General features: G+C 34.6%; 1 protein-coding gene across 2 annotated transcripts in view; it reads left to right on the top strand.

Moving 5' to 3' along the window:
• LOC112987022 (AP-3 complex subunit beta-1) overlaps nucleotides 1-20,063 on the top strand; it is a 151,001-nt gene that overhangs the window by 101,316 nt on the left and 29,622 nt on the right. For both annotated transcript variants that reach the window (XM_064500489.1, XM_064500490.1), the window contains exons 21-23: nucleotides 710-782; nucleotides 1,380-1,486; nucleotides 19,297-19,528. In XM_064500489.1, the coding sequence (XP_064356559.1) occupies nucleotides 710-782; nucleotides 1,380-1,486; nucleotides 19,297-19,528 (412 nt within the window). The remainder of the gene's footprint in view (nucleotides 1-709; nucleotides 783-1,379; nucleotides 1,487-19,296; nucleotides 19,529-20,063) is intronic.

The raw sequence follows: 20,063 nt of genomic DNA, 5'->3' as shown, positions 1-20,063 counted from the left end.
TTGTCCTTGTTTATTGGAAGGATGCTTGGAATTTCCCCCAAAATTGGAAAACAGATGGCTTGACATTAATGTTTTCTTGAAGCTGATCTTGAGATTGAGACAGTAGAAGAAAGGGAGTGTGTTTTTTAGAAAAGAGGTGTCATTTTTTTTTTTTACTATCGTGCTAGACAAAGAAAGTGATTCTGGCTGCTGAGTTTGAGAGGACTCCAATCTCCCTTAGGAAGTCCTGAGTGCCTGAAGGGACTGTGAGAGCTTGCAAGCTAATGCTCAAGAAACAGAGGGCAGGATGGGCATATGGAGTTTTACTGCTTTAGTTAGACCTATTAATTTATTAGAATAACTAACAGAAAAATTTTGGCTGTTACATGCTGTTGAAAAGAAAAACTGGTAAGTTGGAAAGTTCACAAAAGTAGAACTCTTGAAAACAGTATGTTTAAGCCACTTGGAATATCTTGGGATATGAGCAGTGTTTAAGGACTAAGGGCAATTGACAGCTTCAAGACGTTTAACTCAATGTGGACTTTGGGAGTACAGTTCAGTTTATTTATAAAAAGGAATATTTCTCCCCAGGTGAATCCTCTGAATGCTGAGCTCTAAAAATGGATACGTTTTTGTTTTAAAACAGAAATACACTTTGCCATTATAGAAGTATAGAATGACATTATTTTGCTGATATGGTAAATGATGAAATATTCATATATTTTGACAGAAAGAAGAAAAAACGATACAAGAGAGAAAAGCTCCAAATAAAAAAGATGTGTTTCTCCTAGATTTAGATGACTGTAAGTATCTTGACTAAAACCTCATTTTTTTCTGTGGGAAAAATTCACTTCAGTTAATTCAATGAAAATTTAAACGTCTGAAACAGTGATTCATTTATTGTTCCAGTGTCCTAACACAGAAATATGTATCACTCAGACTAAACTTATTTTTGAAGCAGAATTATTAGAATACATAATTGTGTTTATTTTAAAACTGAGAAACATTTTCAAAATTTTGAATATATTGGTATGTAAAGCCTTTGTTTTTAGAAATTTTTTGTCTGAATTTATTTTCTTTTGAAGTGGATTTATTTCCTCTTGTACCAATGGGTGTTTCTTTGACAATATCTGTGCATTCTAACCTATGAATTAATTATATGATTGTAATAAGATACTAAAAATCACAATTTTGAAGAACAGATTAAAATGTAAGCTTGGAAGAGCAGAGTAAAGCTGATAGGTTTTTTTGGCTTTGCCTTGTAGTGCAGTTCTTCAGGTTTCATAAATTAGTTAGATCAAGATTTAGAATCTTTGCACATTTAATGAAAATAGCTTATTGTCCTTCCCAGTATTCTAAATTTTTGTAATGCTAAGTATCAACTGCTTTTTTATTTCTAGTCTATCCTGTGACATCTCCTGTGGCAGTTCCTGCAGCAGCTGTTTTGTCCCCAAGTTTAGCAGCAGACCTAGAGGGATTAAGTCTGTCAGGTTCATCTGTCATTGATGTAAGTAGCTTTAAAAAGGGTGTATGGGCAATGTAAAATTTTTTTTTAACATACTTTCACCTATGTGAGGTATTGTATGAAGTTCTGATTTACATGCAAGTTTGACAGCTTTCTCTGATGTGTAATAATAAAATTCTGAAAGGTGGAGGAAAGTATGAATATTGCATGTTTAAGAAGGATGACTTCAAAGGGTTTTAACCTTGTCTTTCAATCTGGCTTTTGCTTTTCCTCAGGGAAACTTGTATTCACAAATTAAGTATCCAGACCATGCAAATCTTCCAAATCCTGTAATTGCTACAATATCAAAAAATAAACTGCATAAAATCAAATACTTGTTAAATACTTGTTAATTCTTAACCTACTGTTCTCCATACATGCCTCCAACTATGACATTTTGCTACTTGTGAGTAATTTTTCATGAGTATACAAAGCGTAGCCCCTGGGTGCAAATAAAAAGAGTATAGATTTACAATCAGTGGTGTATCAGTATGTGTCATGATTCATTCTGTTAGTGCTTTCTGCTTTGTAGCACTTTCCATTAGGGAATCTCAAAACAATAGGTATAATTAAGCTTAGCAAAGTCATGGAGGTAAACGGCATTCCTTTGTTGCAGGAGGATAATGGTTTGTGTTCTAGTTTTGTTTTGTTTTATTTTATTTTTCTTAACTTTAAACATTTTGTACAACTGATTTAATTTTGCAATTTAATAAGGAATTGCACTGGTGCAACACAGGATAGTTAACCACAATTGCTTCTTCCCCATCCTTTAAAGCTTTAACTGCTCAAAACACAGGCTATGATCTGTTTTCCTGGTAATGGTTTGGCTTAAGAATAACTGGTGTCTCTGCTTTTCTTCAGAATTATCCTTCCTGAGGGTAGGTTAAAGACAGCAGTTGGTAATGTTTGGTGCTTGAGAACACTCCTTATTTGTCTTTGTTTTTTTCATCATCTACAATACATGAACATGTGTTCCACTTCCCGCATAGATGTGCTTGCTTTCCTCAGAACTGCTACAATTCATTTGCAAAATTGCTGCCTCCCATCTTTGCGAAGGTAGTTTAAAAAAAAAAAAAAAGTAGTATGAGATAGGAAGAGCTAGAAGGCGCAGGCTAAGCAATGGAGGAAGTCCTGCGTAAATGAGTTGATTCTGCAAAATGCATCTTTCTTGATACTGCAGAATTCTGCTTAAAATGCACAGCCGGAGAAGGAGCTAGAACACTTCCTCATAATTCCAGCTCCAGAAACTATCCAAAATCATGTAAGAACTAATTATTGCTGTCTGCATAATAGTTACCTGCGTAGGGCCATATTCAGTTTTCAGACTTATACACTTGACTCTTGTCGTTGATGAGAATTGTAGACATGCATGAGGTTTTTTGCTGTGTTTTGTGCTTCAGGAAGCAACAAAATTTAAACGCTGAGACGTGAAAGCTGTTCTTTCAAATGAATTCTATAAATTGTGAAGTCTTGCATGCAAGTAGTTAAATACCTATAGTCACATGTTGTTCAGTACCATCAGGTAATTTTCTAAAAATGAATGTATAAAATGGCTTTTAAGACTTTGTGTGGGAATATGCCTCTTAAAATAGTGTTTTGAATTTAATCTGTGACCACCAGTTCTAAAAATAAGGATAGTTGTCATACTTCAGAAAACTTTTTTCCTTCAGCAGGAGAGAAAATGAATTTAACTGTAGGACACATGCCAAACTAATAGTAAGAAATTAATTTATTACTACGCAATGGAGAGCATGGAGTAAAAATAGATAAGTACAGTATATGACCCTAATATCAAAGAAATGTAGCAGCCACTTATCTTGGAATATGTCAGTCTGTTATTCAAATCATTCAGCACTGTAATTGAATACAGCTTTTATAAACCTTATATCTCTAAATTCATAGCTCCTGAACATTATAGAAAGTATAAATATGACAATTGTTTTTCAGTAATACCATGAGTCTCTTTAAGCCTATAAAAACAAAACATCCTTGAATAAAACTGCAGTGTACAACCTGACGCCTTGTCTGTCCTGCAGCTCATTTGTTTTAATGATTTATATGTACATACAACACACTTCCCTTACAGGCATGTGCACGCACATGCGCCTGTTATAGTTTTTTTTCAGGAAAAATGAAATTCTCTTTGTAGCAGAAGTGTTCTAACTTTGGTAATTTGAGGATAATTGTCTTCTGTTAGCTGGATGCAGAACTTAGTAAATTATTCTGCATGCTTCTGCCCTGGTACGTGTAGTCCATATTCAGATGGCTCAACCAAACCAGGTAACTGAGGTCACCAGAGGATACTACAGGGGCTTTTAGGGCTGTGCACACAAGAGAGGTCAGACCTAAGTACTTGGGGAAACTGCGCATTTGGAGAAGATAATTTGAGACAGAGGTACATTTGAAGACTCAACAGATACTTCAAGAAGCAGTGCCAGGTAGAAGTAGGACTAGAGAGAAATTTGGAAATTTTCAATGTAAAGTGGTTATCTGAAAACATTGGAAATGGGTGTTGGCCCCAAAAGGGAAGTTATAAAGTGAGAGAAGAGGAAACTGAAAGCAAAACTCATGAATGACACAAGGACAGGGAGGGTTCTAAACTACTGCAGGAAATGATATCGTGAGCAGGAACGAGGAAGGTGAAAGAGGAGATCTATGCTAGCAGAGAAGCAGAAGAGGGGAGTGATCATCTCTTTCTCCACATTGGACAGCAGATGAGAAAAAAGCTAAACCACTCATGCTCTTCACATTGGGTTTTTAGATGGTAAAGATTCAAAAGCAACTGCTGTCCTAAGTGCATAGAGCCCAGAGCACACTGTATATGGTAATTCAGTAAAAAAAAGAGATACATACATTAAAAAATAATGCGAAGGAAATACTGCTTTAGTAGCAAGAAATTTGTTGCGACTCAGGACCATGTTAGTGCAAGGAAGAACCGACTGTTGGATATAAGCTCTGGTGGTAGCAGCAGTTGGATGGAGCAAAAAGGGAAGTAGTGTGTGGTTGAGACAGAGCAGCATAGGCTGAGATAAGTAGGATTTGAGGAGAGGAGATAGGGTCTGTTTCCCCCCTCTTCTCCTCCAATTGCAAATGGGATAATTTGGGGGAAAAAATGTCAAGGGTGAATGGTAAGAGAAGTTTCTGATAAGGTTACAGCAAAAGAGGGGGAAGTTCTCGATGTTGTAGTGGAGAGGTACTTACAGAAAATACATTCGATGCAATAATTGAGTGTTGTCATTAATTATTATGCATATTGAATTACGGTATGATTGTGGAAGTGATACTGCTTTACTTGCTAGGTTTTTATTTGGTGTGTTCAATGCATTCTCTTGATAATAGCAATTACCAGCAATGTAGTTTTTATTGTTCTGTGCTACTCAAAGTTCCACAAAATCATATTGCTTTCTGTCCTGTGAATCCTGTACGCAACTTTTGATTAAGATCCAGTTTGAGAATTTCCTTAGAGTGATGATGCATAGAGCAGAAAAAATAGCATTTGACAAAAGTCAAGGTTGAGCTGCAGAACTGTCAAACCAGGTGATAAATGCATTTAATTACAAATTTAGTGCACTTATTCATTGAGAAATACTAAACATGGGCTACCTCAGTATTCAGCTGGAGATCTCTTCAGAGCAGGAGCACAACTTAAATGGTATTTTAACATCTCAATTGCCAAGGTAACTTTTACAGGGGAGAACTTTTTTTATCATTTTAGGTTACTTTGTCCATTCAAGCTATTTCTAATATCCACTGTAGCAGGTGTTGAAAATAATTCTGAATGATGTTTTTTTTTTCCTTGTGTAACGATCTCTTGTTAGAATTACAGGGAATACAGGAACTGCAGTGATGGATTAGACCATTGAGCTTGTCTGGTATGCAGCCTCCAGCAGAGATTAGTGAGAGAGGCTTAAGAATTTGCAAAATCCTACAGTGGAGAAATGAATAATGGTAGTCCTTCCAAATAGTCAATTGTTGGCATGCAGTCTACTCCATGAGTTTTATTGTCTCAAAGCTTTCTTAGCAATAGTTATTATATAACTGGATATATTTATTGTTCATATAAGCTCTGGCCTGAGTTCTTCCTGGGTGAGTTAGAATTACCTCAGGAATGGCTATGTCATCAGAAGAAACTTAAACTTGATTATTTTTTGAATCAGTTGTAATGCAATCACTTGTGATAGCAGCAGACTGTGTGTGATGGCTCAAATAGTTTCTTGCTCTACTTCTGCCCTGTGTTCTCAGAGATACTTTAATATTCTAACAGCCATTGACTGTTTTTTTTAGTATCTAGTTTTATATTTTTTGTAAAATATGTGTGTGTGTGTGTATATGTATATTATATATATAAAGCAACTGCTTTTGTCCCTCTAAAACTTTTTCACTGGGACAAAAGATGTTTCCTGTGTATCAGTTTGGAATGTTAGCCACTTTTTTTAAAAAATCAGATGTTTTTGTGGTTTTATGTTAAGATAACACATGCTTATGGTATCCTGCCTTGATATCATTTTGTGGAACAGTATAAAGTATCTGTGTCGCCTCCATTTTTCCCTACTCAATGCTGTAGGAACATTGTAACTAGCATATGGTTTAATTGGAATAAATTTGGTAAATGTCATGTTAGTAGGGTGCCTGGAAAAGTCCATGCCTATGAAGCAAGTGAAAAGGTGTAGTCTTAAATTTAAGAGTTAAAAAGCAACTTTCTCTGAGTGCTGCCCAACATTCAGCTCTGTGCAGCTGATTAGGTGTGACTGATGCTTGTGGGAAGGCAGCGTGCTCCAGTGGATACAGAACTGGGTGTTACATATGGAAAATGAGTTCTATTTTTGGGTTACTACTTTCTGTGTGATCTAGAGGGAGTAACTTAATCTTTTAGTTTTCCATCTGAAAAATGAGGATAATGATGCTTACTCACCTTGGGAAAGCACTTTGAGATCTACAAATGCATGTACCTGCTCATCACGAGATATTAACGATTGCCAAGACAGAAGGAAGAATAAAACAAAGACCTTTTAAATAATCAACTTTATTTTTCCGTGTTTATCTGAATTTGCTGGGTGTTCTTTAAATGGTAGCGTAGTATGTATGCTAAGTAAAATATTTGAGAGTTATAATGACCTGCCAGAAATTGTTTCCACATACTTATGGAATTTTTAAAGTGACAGTTTGGGGGGGGGGGGGGGAAGGGGGCTATGAAACTGTCTTTTTAAAAGTATCATTTCACCTTTATTCTTTAATTAGAAATCCATTCATCATTGGAATACATCATATTTTTAATGTTTTTAATGTTTAAGCCTTAAAAAATACCCCTCATGTTTATCAAATGCATTAATATTTAAAGAGCTCTACATTTGAGAATTAAGAACCTTCAACTTCTTTTTCTTTCAAATAAATTTGAGAATTTAATTTGGAAATTTAAGCAATTTAAGCATACATTTCCTGTCTTCCGAGTCGAAACCAAATTCCTGATACAGGACACGGGCTCAAATATAATATGCCCCGTCTGAGGCATATGATATTATTATTATGTATAATCTCATTGAGTGAGTTGAGACTACTGTGTGTTTTAGTACTATATGCTTTCTGAATTGGATCTTTAAGTATATAATGTGTTAATATAATTATTTGGAAACTTGTATACTAATTAAATTATATACTGATAAACTATGTCTTTGATTAACAATAATCCTGCTGATTCAATGCTATTTGTTGTTTTGTTCTCTTGGAGTGACAGAGATTAAATCAATATTCAAATATTGAATCTAAAAAATAAGAAGTGCTAAAATGACAAACTACAGAAAAGTAGAATATTAAAAACTTATCTATAAGATAGAAATGAAGTTTGTGGGCTGAGGACACCCTTAGTCCTTTTTTTGGCCTGCCATTAAAAATAATCAGTCCTTTCCTTACAACTAATCCAACTTTGTTGAGAATTAGATGTCTAAATCTATGAGAGAATTCAAAGTAATGTTTCTTTTCTTTCCAACATAATACATGTATACATATATATAGTCCTTAAAATAGGACTGCTGAAAACAGAGTTGATGTTAGGTTTTTAAAAACAAATGTGTAATGCATAGAGATGATTCCCAAAGTTATTCTTTAAACATGTAATGGTTACATATATAAAGTAAAGCATGTCTATATGTGTGTTATGCTAGGTAACTCAGAGGAGAGAGAAAAAAAAAGCTATATTTTTATTTTACTTTGTCAATAAAACCTAGCTCTTAAAAATTTCAGCCACATCTTTCTAAGGTAACATTTACCTCCTCACATCTTTAGCATCTATCAGACATGACATGGGACATATTCATTGACCCTAAAAATTTTCATCAGTCCCATGCACTGGAAGGGGGCAGCCCCAGCCAGACAAGAGGCTCATTTCAATTTTAACGGCTGTAATTAAAGGTTAATTCACTGAGTCAGGATTAACGAGGAAAGTACAAATGATAGGCAAGCAGCTGCCTTTATAATACAGGATTAGAACAATGCAATTACAATATGAATTAGAAAAAATCAACTTCCTGAAAAGGTTCTCTAATGAATGAACTGCATTTCTCTGTTCTTAATTGTGGTACTTAAACATGAAGACTGTGAAGCACTGTTTTTTGTTGTTGTGATAACACTTGATCCACAGTGTTTATAATAAGATGGCATGCCATCTACAATACAGCAACTGATATATTGATATATTTAATACTGTGCTGTACTGAAAAACTTCAGGCTTATTTTTATATTATAGCTATATATGCTATTCGAAAGACGACTGCTTAGAACTATGTGATTGAAGATTTATTTCTGTTTGTTCTTCTACAGTTACTTATTTTAATCAGTTTCTTTCGAACAGCTTTAAAATTATATTGTATTTTTAGAAAACTCTGGCTTAGACATCTTCCCTTACGCTATCCCCATAAGATATTTTAACACCTGAAAAATAATTTTAGTTTATTAAATCAGTATTTACTGTTTCAGATGTATTCTGACTTTAACATGCTATTCTCATTACATATATACTGCAGTTTCATTAATCTGTAAAATTAACAAAATTTGAAAGTATAGTTAGTGCCTTTTAACTGTCTCATCCTGTGCAGTGCCAAGGAAATGGGAAGTACATATGAAAGGGTAACAGTAACTTGTCAAGTACTGATTGCCTATTTTAAGTCTGTTCTTAGGCGTTTTTGTTAATGTCTGACTTGTAAATAAACAGATCAAGTAGAAACAGTTATAAAGAAGAAAATTATATAACATTATAAATTGAAACATTAGACAGTTGTCACTTCTTGGCTTTGAAGTAGCCAATAGTCATAGCTAAAAAATCTTCAAAATTATCTATGTATCAAAATAAGTAGTTTGAAATTTTTCAGAACCTCCTATTGGCAATTGCCAGTTGTAAAATCCATTCACTTGTCTTTTTTTTTTTTTTTTTTTTTTTTTTTTTTTTTTTTTTTTAACTTTAGAGGTCCAATTTCCGTAGAAAACTACCTAAAAACCTAAGAACAATTACACACACATCTAATAATCCAGGAAGTATATACAAGTATATGTGCTTTAATTTTCCAAAGGTAATAGTATTTCATAAAAACAATTAGGAAATTGCTCCAAAAACTGAGGTTCTATGAAAGAACTATGCATCTTTATCAATAGCTTTTGAATTGTGCTAAAGTATCATCTGGATACTGAGATGCAGCTGAGTGTAGATATTTTAAAACAAGCAACCCAGCAATATTTTCTTGGAAATGAATATTAACATGTAAACATTTGAAAGTTATGTAGCTTATGTTCTACAAAACTATCAGCATTGTACTGTTGTGATAATAAGTTATGACAATGTATATTTGCTTTATAAAACTTATTTATGTTTTATCTAATAACAGGGAATGTTTTATTTCTATTGCAGGTAAAAAGTATATAGTGTAGCACTGGTATTTAGATTATTCCAGGTATTGTTTGGCTAAAAAGCTGGGCCAGCATGCGTTTCTAACAATATTTTGACATTAAAAGCTCCAAGAAAGCTCCTTTTGGTGTGGGCAGTTGATAACTTTTCATTCATAATTAGCTCATAGAGAACCGAGAGACATTTCAGGGAAATTGAACTGTCAGTGGGTAGAAACAAGCATTTGACCTCATCACATTGAGTGGGGCCCATCATAATTTGTTCATTTGGTGCCCATCAGCCCAGCCTCATCTCTCATACGGCACCTCGCTGACCTTCCCTCTCCAATTCCACTCAGTTCAGCTTTAATTATGACTCTGCAGACCCGAAGAAATATTGCAGCTTGCTCTCAAAAACCCTGAACTGCCACTCACCAAAAGATTGGTTTTTAACAGGTAATAAATGCCCAAAGGAAATGGTGCTGTGTCCCACACAGAGTAAAGCAGCCTTTTTTTTTTTTTTTTTTTGAGATTTTCCTGTCTCTCAGTTGTCACTTTCCGTGTGAAATTTTTATTTCATAAAGAACATAGTAGACTAGTTCCAGTACCATAAGAATGGTTTTGGTTTTTTTAGTAATCTTTTAAGAAAGGAAGTTTTAATTATTCTGTTAACCCAGAATTGTATCAAAGTAGCCAGGTATTATTTAAGAACTGAAAATAATAATTATAAAAGAACATATTTTTAAATGGTTGTTGCTGAAAAGCTCTGAAATTTAGTCTGATGCATGGAAACAATTTATTCTGTGATAAGAAAAATAATTGATATTCAGTTATAACTGTTGGCAAATTTTAGTAAAATGATGATCATAGTGTAAACAATTTAGCTGCATGACACCTGCAGAGGAGCTGTCATTTGCCAGCTGTAAGTGAGTATTATTTAACAGTTTTGTGAAGTAAACTGTTAGAAAGTGCAAGATTTGTGGGAGGAAAATACAAATTGCTACTAATTTTAAATGTGTCGTTCCATCTTTTTCTTTAAAAAAAAAAAAAAGTTCTCATAAATTTCTGAGCAAATAAAAATATTCAAAACTCCAGTACTATAGAGTGTATCCTTGTGGTGAATGTTAAACTGTCAGCAGGATTTTCAGGTCATTTGACAAAAAGGATACAGGTGCAGTAGCTAGCAGTGAAGGTGACTGCTAGTTTCATCAATCACTTTGCCTTTCTTTAAGTTGATACATAATGGACCCCTTCAATCAGTTTCCTTGTTCTTTGTCACTTGTTTAGGAAGAAGAAAAAAGAGGGTGGAAAGGCTGGACTTTAAAGTCAAGGTTATAAAATGAATTGTTACTTATTTACACAGGGTAAGGAGGATAAGTCAGTGTGAGAAGGGGCTCTTCATAAAATGTCGAGTTTGTCAATGGGTGATAATATGCAGTTTGAAGCTTCATGCAGACCTTGAACAGTGACAGTGCTTGTCAAAGCAGTGATTCTAAACAAGAATTTAAAATTAAGACGTTGTTTAGTGACAGAGACACGACATGTGCCAGAAAATGTGCTAATAGGTGTTCGCTTTATTTTCAGAGGGTCACAGTAAATGATGATCCTATGACAAAGTTTGTTTAAGCACAAAAGCAGAATCATAATAGAAATAGAATGTGAATTTATACAGCACCTAGGAGGCTGTTGATATAATTTTGCTTGCCTAACATGTATTAACTATACAAAACAGTCAGTTTAACTTCATTTCAAGTATAAAACTAAGGCATTTGTTCTTTAGGGTGCAGCAAGATGATGTCTTTTCTGGAACCTAACATGTGATAGCTGTTTAGCAAGTTAGAATATTTCATATTTTTGTCCAGTATTATGCATAAAATTGATACCATCGAAAACTGAATATCCTGAGGTTAAATCAATTCCTTTGCATTTTGTCATCTGCAGCACAGCATTACCAGACTATCATGAGTGTTTGAGGACTATACGTTAGACCAGGAAGAAAAGCTCTTTCCTCAAAATTATTGAAAAGAACTTTTCATGTTCTGCACATTCAAATATTGATGCGGTTGTATATTTTATTTAACAGCACTCTTCAGCTGCGTCACCTACAGATTGTACGGATCTTTTTTGTATGACTGATCTTAGGTTTGGGTTTTTTTATTTTTGTACTGATGAATGACACTCGGAAAAACTAGAAATCTTGTTTTAGTTTGACAATATATTGTTCCATATTTCCATGTTCATTGGCATATTCTGCTAAAAGGATATCACAAATGAATAAACAGATTTTATTGTTGTTTATTAAGAACTTAAGAATTTATAGAGAATCTGTTGAAAACTCTTTATTGAAGCTCGCCTTCCCCTTGTGAGGAGCGCACCTGATGGATCTCAGTATCAGTGACAGTGAGTTCACAAAGCTCTTCTGAGCGTATGAATTACTCCATAAGAATGCGACTATTTCACATTTAAGAATGATATATGACAGGTGTAAGTTGCTTTAGTTCACCTCTTTTCTTGATTATTATTGGTCTGTGCTTAACTGAAGTTTGGATTGCACAAAAAAGCACAAATTCATAGCAGTGTAAAGGGAAGCCTGAGACTTCACCAAAAGATTCACTGCTGTTCAGGATCAAAGTTTGTGTTACTCTATCCAGTTTTACATCTATCTAACCATCCTGAGTGTCCCATCAGCCTTGAAATTACATAATTTTTAAATACAGATGAGAATATGAGTGAATACTTCATAACGAACAGTGTTTTGATTTCTGAAATGGTTGGGGATTTCCCCCCATCATTGTTTTTTTTAGCTTGTTGTATTTGAAAAAGTAAATAACCAAGGCTTGGTTGATGCATGTAAGATTTCATCTTGTTGCTTTTACTTGGAGAGTCGTTGTCATGAATATCCTGAGGTTGCTGCAGGAATGCAGCACCAGCTGCTCAAACGACAAGTCTGAAGTTCTGTCCCAAAATATTAAGAATAACTTAAAACTTGTTTGGGAAGGTTAAGTTTTTGTTGTTGAAAAGAAGAACTATGCATGGAGCTAATTGAACTTGTTTACTGCTGTTGGGCCATATGTACTTCAGGATCCTGGCCTCGTCGTTCTTGTCGCTGACCGGTAGTAGGTCAACGCATGACTCTTAGGCTAGTAGTGCAAATGAGTAAAAGCCAAGGACATTGCTGTTGCTGAAGTACGGTGACTTAGAATCTTATAAATATGTCAGTACACAGGTACTTTTAACATACTCTAAAAGCCTTTGCTGACAGTCCTAGGAAAGTGGGATCCCCCCCACAACCCCTCCCCAGCTAGTGTTAAGGTCATTTTTTTAAAAGGTTGATAAGTGATGTGTCTCTGCTTTCTAACACCAGCAGCATTTTGAAATGTTTTCAGTTTTCTTATGCCACAGAATCTAGAGGATATTGGAGGGACAGATTACTCTTTAAAAGGCTGTTGAATGATGCTGTCATTAAATATAGTAATATCAGAGAGATGGGTTTTAAAAAGCTCACTTTAGTGGCAAACTCTCACCTTATTTTTGCATGCTTTTTCTCCTAATGGCCCTGTGGTGCATGATGCCTTGACATATTAAGACTAAAAAAGCAGTTCTAGAATCTTGCTGAATTACTTTTGGTTTGTGGGCAGCTGATGAAAGTTTTCATTTTAAAAGTTTGGCCACAATGGTTGCTGTTCCTAGTCTGTAGCATCTCAGTTCTTGGTTTAAATGTGCCAGAAGAGTTGGGGGAAATTACATTTGTCAGAGCTGTGAAGTAGAGCCTTGAGCTGTATAGTGGGCTGGAGGAGTTCATGGCTATAGAAGTGAGTTTGTGTACAAATTTTTACTATTATATTTGTTTGGGATGTTTTCATGAAAAATGTAAAAAATCCTTCTACTGTTTCCACTAAAGGTGCTTTTTAACACCAACAGCTTTATAACCTGTTAATTACTTAAATCATATATTTCAACTATTATTAAATATATTTGTGTATTAAAAGTTGCGTTAAATTGGAGTAAGTGTTAATTATCACTGTCGCAATCTTCTTGCTGCTACGTTTGTGCTCAATTAACTAGGAATCTTTGGGGGATTTTGATGGTAGTAGTAGAAATACTTAATATTAGTTAGTACTGAGGTAATCTCAAAAGTAGATGAGAAAAGAATTCCCTAACTTGCCTTGAGTAGTCAACCAAGGGACCTAGTACAGCCAAAGCTAATATTTAAAGCAACATGCTTAACTTTAAAATCTGTGTCTATACGGTAGAGCCTTTAGTAAAGATATCCTTTGGGTGGGATTTTGCGTTTGCCCGTATGTTTCTGGTTGTGTTACTCAGAGTTGTGCGTGGATGGGACTGAGTGATGGGTGTGAAAGGGGGAGCCTCCTCGGGCAGGCTGGCCTAGTCCTTTGATGCCATGAGTTTTGTTTCCAAGTCCAAAAAAAAAAAAGTGTTTTTGAGTTTAAACAAAGAAACTGCAATTAACTTGTTTTATAGAAATCTTCCTGTCTTATGACACTGTGAACTAACAATGCTTTTCATTTCTTTTTAAGACCAAAAAGTTAAGCTCAGGGGAAGCAAAACGTGAGAAGGCTGCATTTTAGTGGTAGTCTCAGTCAGGTGAACTGTAACTTTCACAACCTGAGGAATATGGATTTTTCCAGGCTAAAGCATTATGTGTAAAGTGAAAGCGACCTTGGGAAATACTGGCACATCAGCATCCTAGAGCAGAGTGGCGCTGCGGTACTGGCAGGGATTCTACCCCGCACTGACCATATAGAGGGCAAGTGCACTGGGGTCGGTGTTGATTCTGGATGTTTGCCCTTTGGGGCAGTGATGGAATTGGTGCTTCAGCATCCACACTTACCTGTGCTAGATTTCTATATAGTGAATTATAGCCTGAGTTCCCTTCCATGTTTTAGCTTGTAGGTGATACTCTGTAGTAAGTGTTTCAACTTTAATTATGCAGTTATCCTAACACAAGAGGTCCTTTTCCGGAGAAACGTTTGCACTAGGTGCTTCTGTTGGAAGAAGTGTTAGTATAAAGGAATTGTACAGTATAACACTAATTGTAAAATTATACTTTATTGCCAGTAGGGTTCAGTATGTTTTCACTTTAGAGGTCTTGTCTCTAAGGAGTACTGGCTATTTGCCAAAATTAAAATAATATATTAGAAACATTTGTAATAAAGTCTTTAAAGTCACTTAAACTCAATACCAAAATCTATATTAATCCCTGTCTGCAGCATCTACTCTTTCAAATTTGTAACTAGGACACAAAACAAGGCTGACACCTTATGCTGTTTTTCTAACTCTCAAACTACTTCAGGTATTTCTCAAACTCTCCAGTCAGGTGGTTGGTGGAATGGTGGGTTCGCTAAACTGGAGGTAAATTACTTGTTAGTATATTGGGAGAATGTCTTCTCCTTGAGACACCTAATGACTGTTGCATAGGAATTTAAAATATTGCACTGCTTGATGAAAGTCACACATGTGCATGAGCCGCCAGACTGTCTGTGCTTCGCTTGCGTCATTGCAGTTGAACTGCATGTGGGACAAAGTGACAGTAAATCTTGAGGTTTTCCTTGCACAGATGTGAATTTCACCTTTTGATTGGTCACCATATTTTAGAAGTTGAAATGTGTATTGGGAAGCAATATAAGCCTTCGAGTGTAAGAATTTTCTGTAAATGTAGTTAAAAGAAGAAAAAATTCCCCCGTAGTATCAGTGTAAGCCCTTTTCATATTCCAGTAGTGATCCCAGGGTGCCCCGTGGGGAAGAATCTGCAGTTCTGAATTTATACCAAGGTCTGTGGGTCATAATTATGATACAGAGTTTAGCCCTTTCCTTCATGTTTGTTTAATACTCCAGACTTGCTCATGAGAATATTCCCGTTCTGTTGCTACTTAAATTGTTTCTTGGGGAGCTTTTTTAAAGATTTCACTAACCTTCATTAGATTATTCACATTTCATCATGTACAGCATGAGAAAAAGGCAAAGATGCCAGAACTCAAAAGAAAAAAAAAAAAAAAAAAAAAAAAGAGAAAAAAGAAAAAAGGTTGTTTTATTATAAAGCTTTAAGCTCTGTTATAAATGCAAAATGCAATCTATCTCACTGACCTGCATTTATATATAAAATTATACCAAAAAGTACGCGCTCCATTTTAAAAAAAAGTTTGATTAATATGGTATGGGATTGATAGAGTTCTCTGCTGTTCATGAACTCCAGTTTAAGGCCTAATTCTGGTTCCCTTATATGCTATAGTAGTTCCTTAGGCTCTAAGGGCAAGACTTTTTATTGGAAGTCTTCATTTATTATTTATTTGTTTTTATTATTTATTTTTATTTATTTATTACTAGCAGTCTGTCTAGTTTGCTATATTGTAAGAGAACCAATGAAAAATATAAGGATCATAAAAATATTAAAGAGGAAAACTGAGCAAACATTAGATAAGATTTTGATCATCTGTAGATTCACAGATTCACACTGCTTCTTCGGAAGGCTGCTTTTATACCTGTTTGAGAGCATGTCAATATTAGAGTAAAGAAGAAACAGAGAAAAGAATTAATTTTGGCTGTCTTACAGAAGCAGACTATAGGGAGTATAATAAAAGCCCTCTTTGGTCTGAAACTGATATCTGTGATATCAGATATCAGAGTTGGGCAAGGGCTTTTTTTGTTTGTTTTCAAAATTTTTAGAGAAAAATATATAAATGTTGGAGTTCAGTGAGAATTTTTGGAACTCAGTTTCTATGTCTGAAATTGCTGCTTAGTTTAAAAAAATTCGGCATTTAAACCAGTATTTAAAATTACTGGCTTAAAAATATAGGCATAGTGTGCCAACTTTCAATTAGTCGCATTGAAATATTAATCACTCAGGTAAGTGTAGAGCCTAGTTAAAAGTTGGTGACAGGGCAAAAAGGAGGAGGATAAAGATGTATTAGAAATTGAAGAATTTCTAGCAGATGTGGCTTTAGATGTTTGGCAGATATAACTGTCAAATGAGCCTTTGGAAAGAAAGTTATTTTAAGTGTTTTCCAGAATTTGATGTGAAGCCATTGATTGTCTTTCTAGATAAGTTAGCCAAAACTGAATCATGGTATCATTTTTCTAGACTGTAAAATATGAGTTAACTTGCTTGTTTTTTCCCCCTCTTGGAGGATGCTGTCTTCAGTTCAGCAATCCATATTAGCAAGACTTAATTAAGCTTTGTTGTTGGGGTTTGCCCACGGCCTCTTGAAATCCTAGTTATAGTAATGCAGACTAGGCTGTTGAAATTTGTTCTGCAGTTGTTTGCTTGCTTTTTTTTATTGCATCTTTTTTATGAATTGTTTTCAAGAGCTGTATAAGGAAGACATTGCCCTTGTGATTGTAACTAATACGTAACTGGTAATGGAGCAAAAGATCATGAATATACTGTTTTCTGCCAGTAGTTGTCTTTCCTTTGTTTGCCTGGTTGTACATCTTTCTTCTAATGTTATAAAACTACGGTTAACTTGCTCTTATAGCTTGAATTGAAAGATCATGTAAATGTGGCTGGGCTGTGCGATAGCCCTTCTCCTCATCTTAGCTGTTCGGAAGTCACTGGAGCGTAGCCTTGCGGCGAGCGGGAGCGAGGCTATAGCTCTCACAGCTCAGTAGGTCATTCGCGGATTATGTCATGGATATTGCCAATAGGAGGGCAGTAGAAGGGCTACTTAGATTAAATGATTCAGTCCACCGCTTTAACAGAATGTAATTTAGAGGAATAGAATTATAACTATTGTCATTCTTGGGAGCAACCATTTTGTTCCAATAATATGGTTTTACCCAAACATGTATACATTGTGCTAATCAGGATCAAAAGTTAATCTAAGTTTATTATTACTGCATTGCTAAACTAAGGAAAAAATATAAAATAAAAACAAAAAAGAAGTACTTGTGTCTCCTTTTGTAAAAATAATAACAGTATTTCACTCAGGAATGTCTATCCAGCTCTGAATTCTGTTTCTGTAGAGCTTTCTATTTTAAATAGTTATGGAAAATAATTTTTTGTACTAACTTGAACTTAATTATTTTAGGTAATTTTTATACAGTCACTGTCTAAAGACAAAAGGCCTTACTCAACTGGCAAAATGAGCATGTTCATTTGCAGACGTTTCAGTGGATTGTATCTAATCACCTCTGTTGTGATAAAGAAAACTAAAATTATTGTCAGTGATCTTACACTTTTCCTTTATGAATTTAGTGGATGGGATACTTTTAAGGCAAAATCCTAACGTTGCCCTTCTTGTTAAGAAGTAGCTTAAGAATATTTGCAGCTTCTTTCAGGGTATGGGGTCATCTTTCAATATGCAAAGGTTATAGGGACTCTGCAGTTAGCGTGCGCGACAGTCTGATTCAAATCAGGTGGTTTTACCATATGAAATCAACACTGTGGCGTCCCTGCAAAGACTTTTCCTTCTTGGTGGATTTCAATCAGAATGGGCTGGGGGACAGTTTGTATTTTACTTTTTGCATTTCTGTCATTCTAAACAGCTGTATTAAAAAAAAAAAAAAAAAAAAAAAAAAAGTTTTACAAGTTTAATCTTAATAATCTTCACCCAAAAAAAGCAGACACGCTATGTCATAAAATAACTATTAGTGACTAGTTTGTATCCTATAAATCTAACTTGAGTTGATAATATGGTCCATTACCAGCTAACTGCACAGAGTATTTTTCATTTTACACTCTTCAGTTACTTTTTAGTGAAGTGTTAAAAAATATGAAGCTTTTCTCCTCTCTAAAATTGCACACTGTCTCTCTGTTATTAGGGAGATAACAGCTCTTATAAATGTTTCAGTAAGCGTTAAGTAGACAGTTATGTGCACTCTCATTCCACGCTTATTTGCTTACTGTAATAAACTGATAAAATATGTGTGGTTTGTCTCTGTGTATCTGCAGGCATCATGAGTCACATAGATTTCCTTTAGAAATAATGTTGTGTCTGCAGAATTGATTGGTTATTTTCATAAACCATCCAAAGGTACACAAACGACTTCTATTATTTAAACATATGCTGTGTAAGATTTGTGGGGGCCTATCTCATGGTTACTAGGAGCTTCTTGTTCTATTAACTCTTTAGAGAATTTTTTTTAACCCTAGAATGATTGCAGGTATCTGTTCTATAGATTTCTTTAAGTATTGCAATTGCATGCATTGGAAGTTTTAAAATTAGAGCAAAATTAAACCAAAAAGTGTTTACCAGGCTGATGCAACTGTTATGTACATTGCCTTGCAGTCACAACCATTGTCAGCTCACAATCCTCACTGTCAAGTAAATATCTTGAGAGTTCTAGTTTTCAAAAACTACACACTTGTTCAGGATATGTTTGTTTTATTTATTTCTAGTACTGCCATATTAAATAGAACTGAAGATTAAAAATCATGAAAACATAATGCTGTTATTCTGGCTGTCCTTTGCAAATCTTTTCCTCTGTGTAGTATAATATTGAAAATAAAAGTGAATGAGATCATGTGAGTGAAATTGTGAATGAAATATGAGAAGTAACACTTTAAGAGGTTAGGTAAAATCTTCAAGTAAAAATCATAGGAGGGTTTTGAGAAAATTTGAGTCAATTTGTAAAGTATATTGAGGGATTTTTTGCTCTATGTGTTTATATCTACGGTTTGGACTTCTACCTTTTTATGTTTTCATTCATATTTATAAATGGTATTAATAAAACAAGTTATATGGTAGCAAAGAGAAGCTAGAGTACTTCAAAATACTTGTTTTAACATGAATAACCCATTTCCTAATCATTTGTAACTTTTCTGTTACATGTATAGAACTCGAATTAAGTCTTAAAAATTAAATGCTAACTTTAAACTTAAGAATAAGGTTTAATTTAAACTTTAAAATTTAAGTTTTATTAATTATTTTAGCAATCTTTTAAGAAAGGGGTCGTTGTGAGACTCTTACTTGTTTTGTACTTGACAGGTCACTACCCAAGTCTTTGTGCCAACAAAAACACATGAACTGCTTCATCGAATGAGTGGAAAAGGATTAGCAGCTAATTATCACTTCTCTAGACAGCCATGCATTTTTGATGATCGTATGGTATCTGTGCAAGTGACGTTAACCAATACAACTGATCAGAAGATAGAGAATATTCACATAGGGGAGAAGAAGTTACCACCAGGCATGAGGATGCATGGGTTTAATCCAATAGGTAAGAGTATCCTATCTTTAAAAATGCTGAATCATATTCTTTTGCCAAATTTCAAATAAAGAAGTAGGATTTTTCCGTAGCCATTGTATACATTCACATATACATACATATATATATATATATATATATATATATGCACACACATACATACATAAACATATTCATGCAACTGTCTTTTTGTAAATAGTCTGATTAACAAAAGTTAAATTCAGCTTTCCTCTACTTGTATTTGACTTTGAAAATTACTCCTTAGAACCGTTGTTATAGCTCAAAACTTCTGTGCCTGAAACTTCACCTGCTTTTTCTAATAATTTCAGTTGATCTTATAAAACTTTCTCTCTGCACAGACCTTGTCTCTCTTACATCTTTAGTCCAGAATGGTTGTAACGATACACCGCTCTTCAGTATCAGGTTTTGATTTAGGTATTCACAATGGTTTATGTGCCAAGCTTTATCTGGTGGCCCAGAGCTTTCTCACTTGTTTCCCATGGGAGAGGCTGAGCCTTTTCGCTGTGGAGTGAAAATGTATTTTTTT

Source organism: Dromaius novaehollandiae, chromosome W (genome assembly GCF_036370855.1).
Source record: "Dromaius novaehollandiae isolate bDroNov1 chromosome W, bDroNov1.hap1, whole genome shotgun sequence".
Classification (NCBI taxonomy): Eukaryota; Metazoa; Chordata; class Aves; order Casuariiformes; family Dromaiidae; genus Dromaius; species Dromaius novaehollandiae.
Note: the sequence above shows the minus strand (reverse complement) of the source record. Positions and strands in the feature narration are given on the sequence as shown.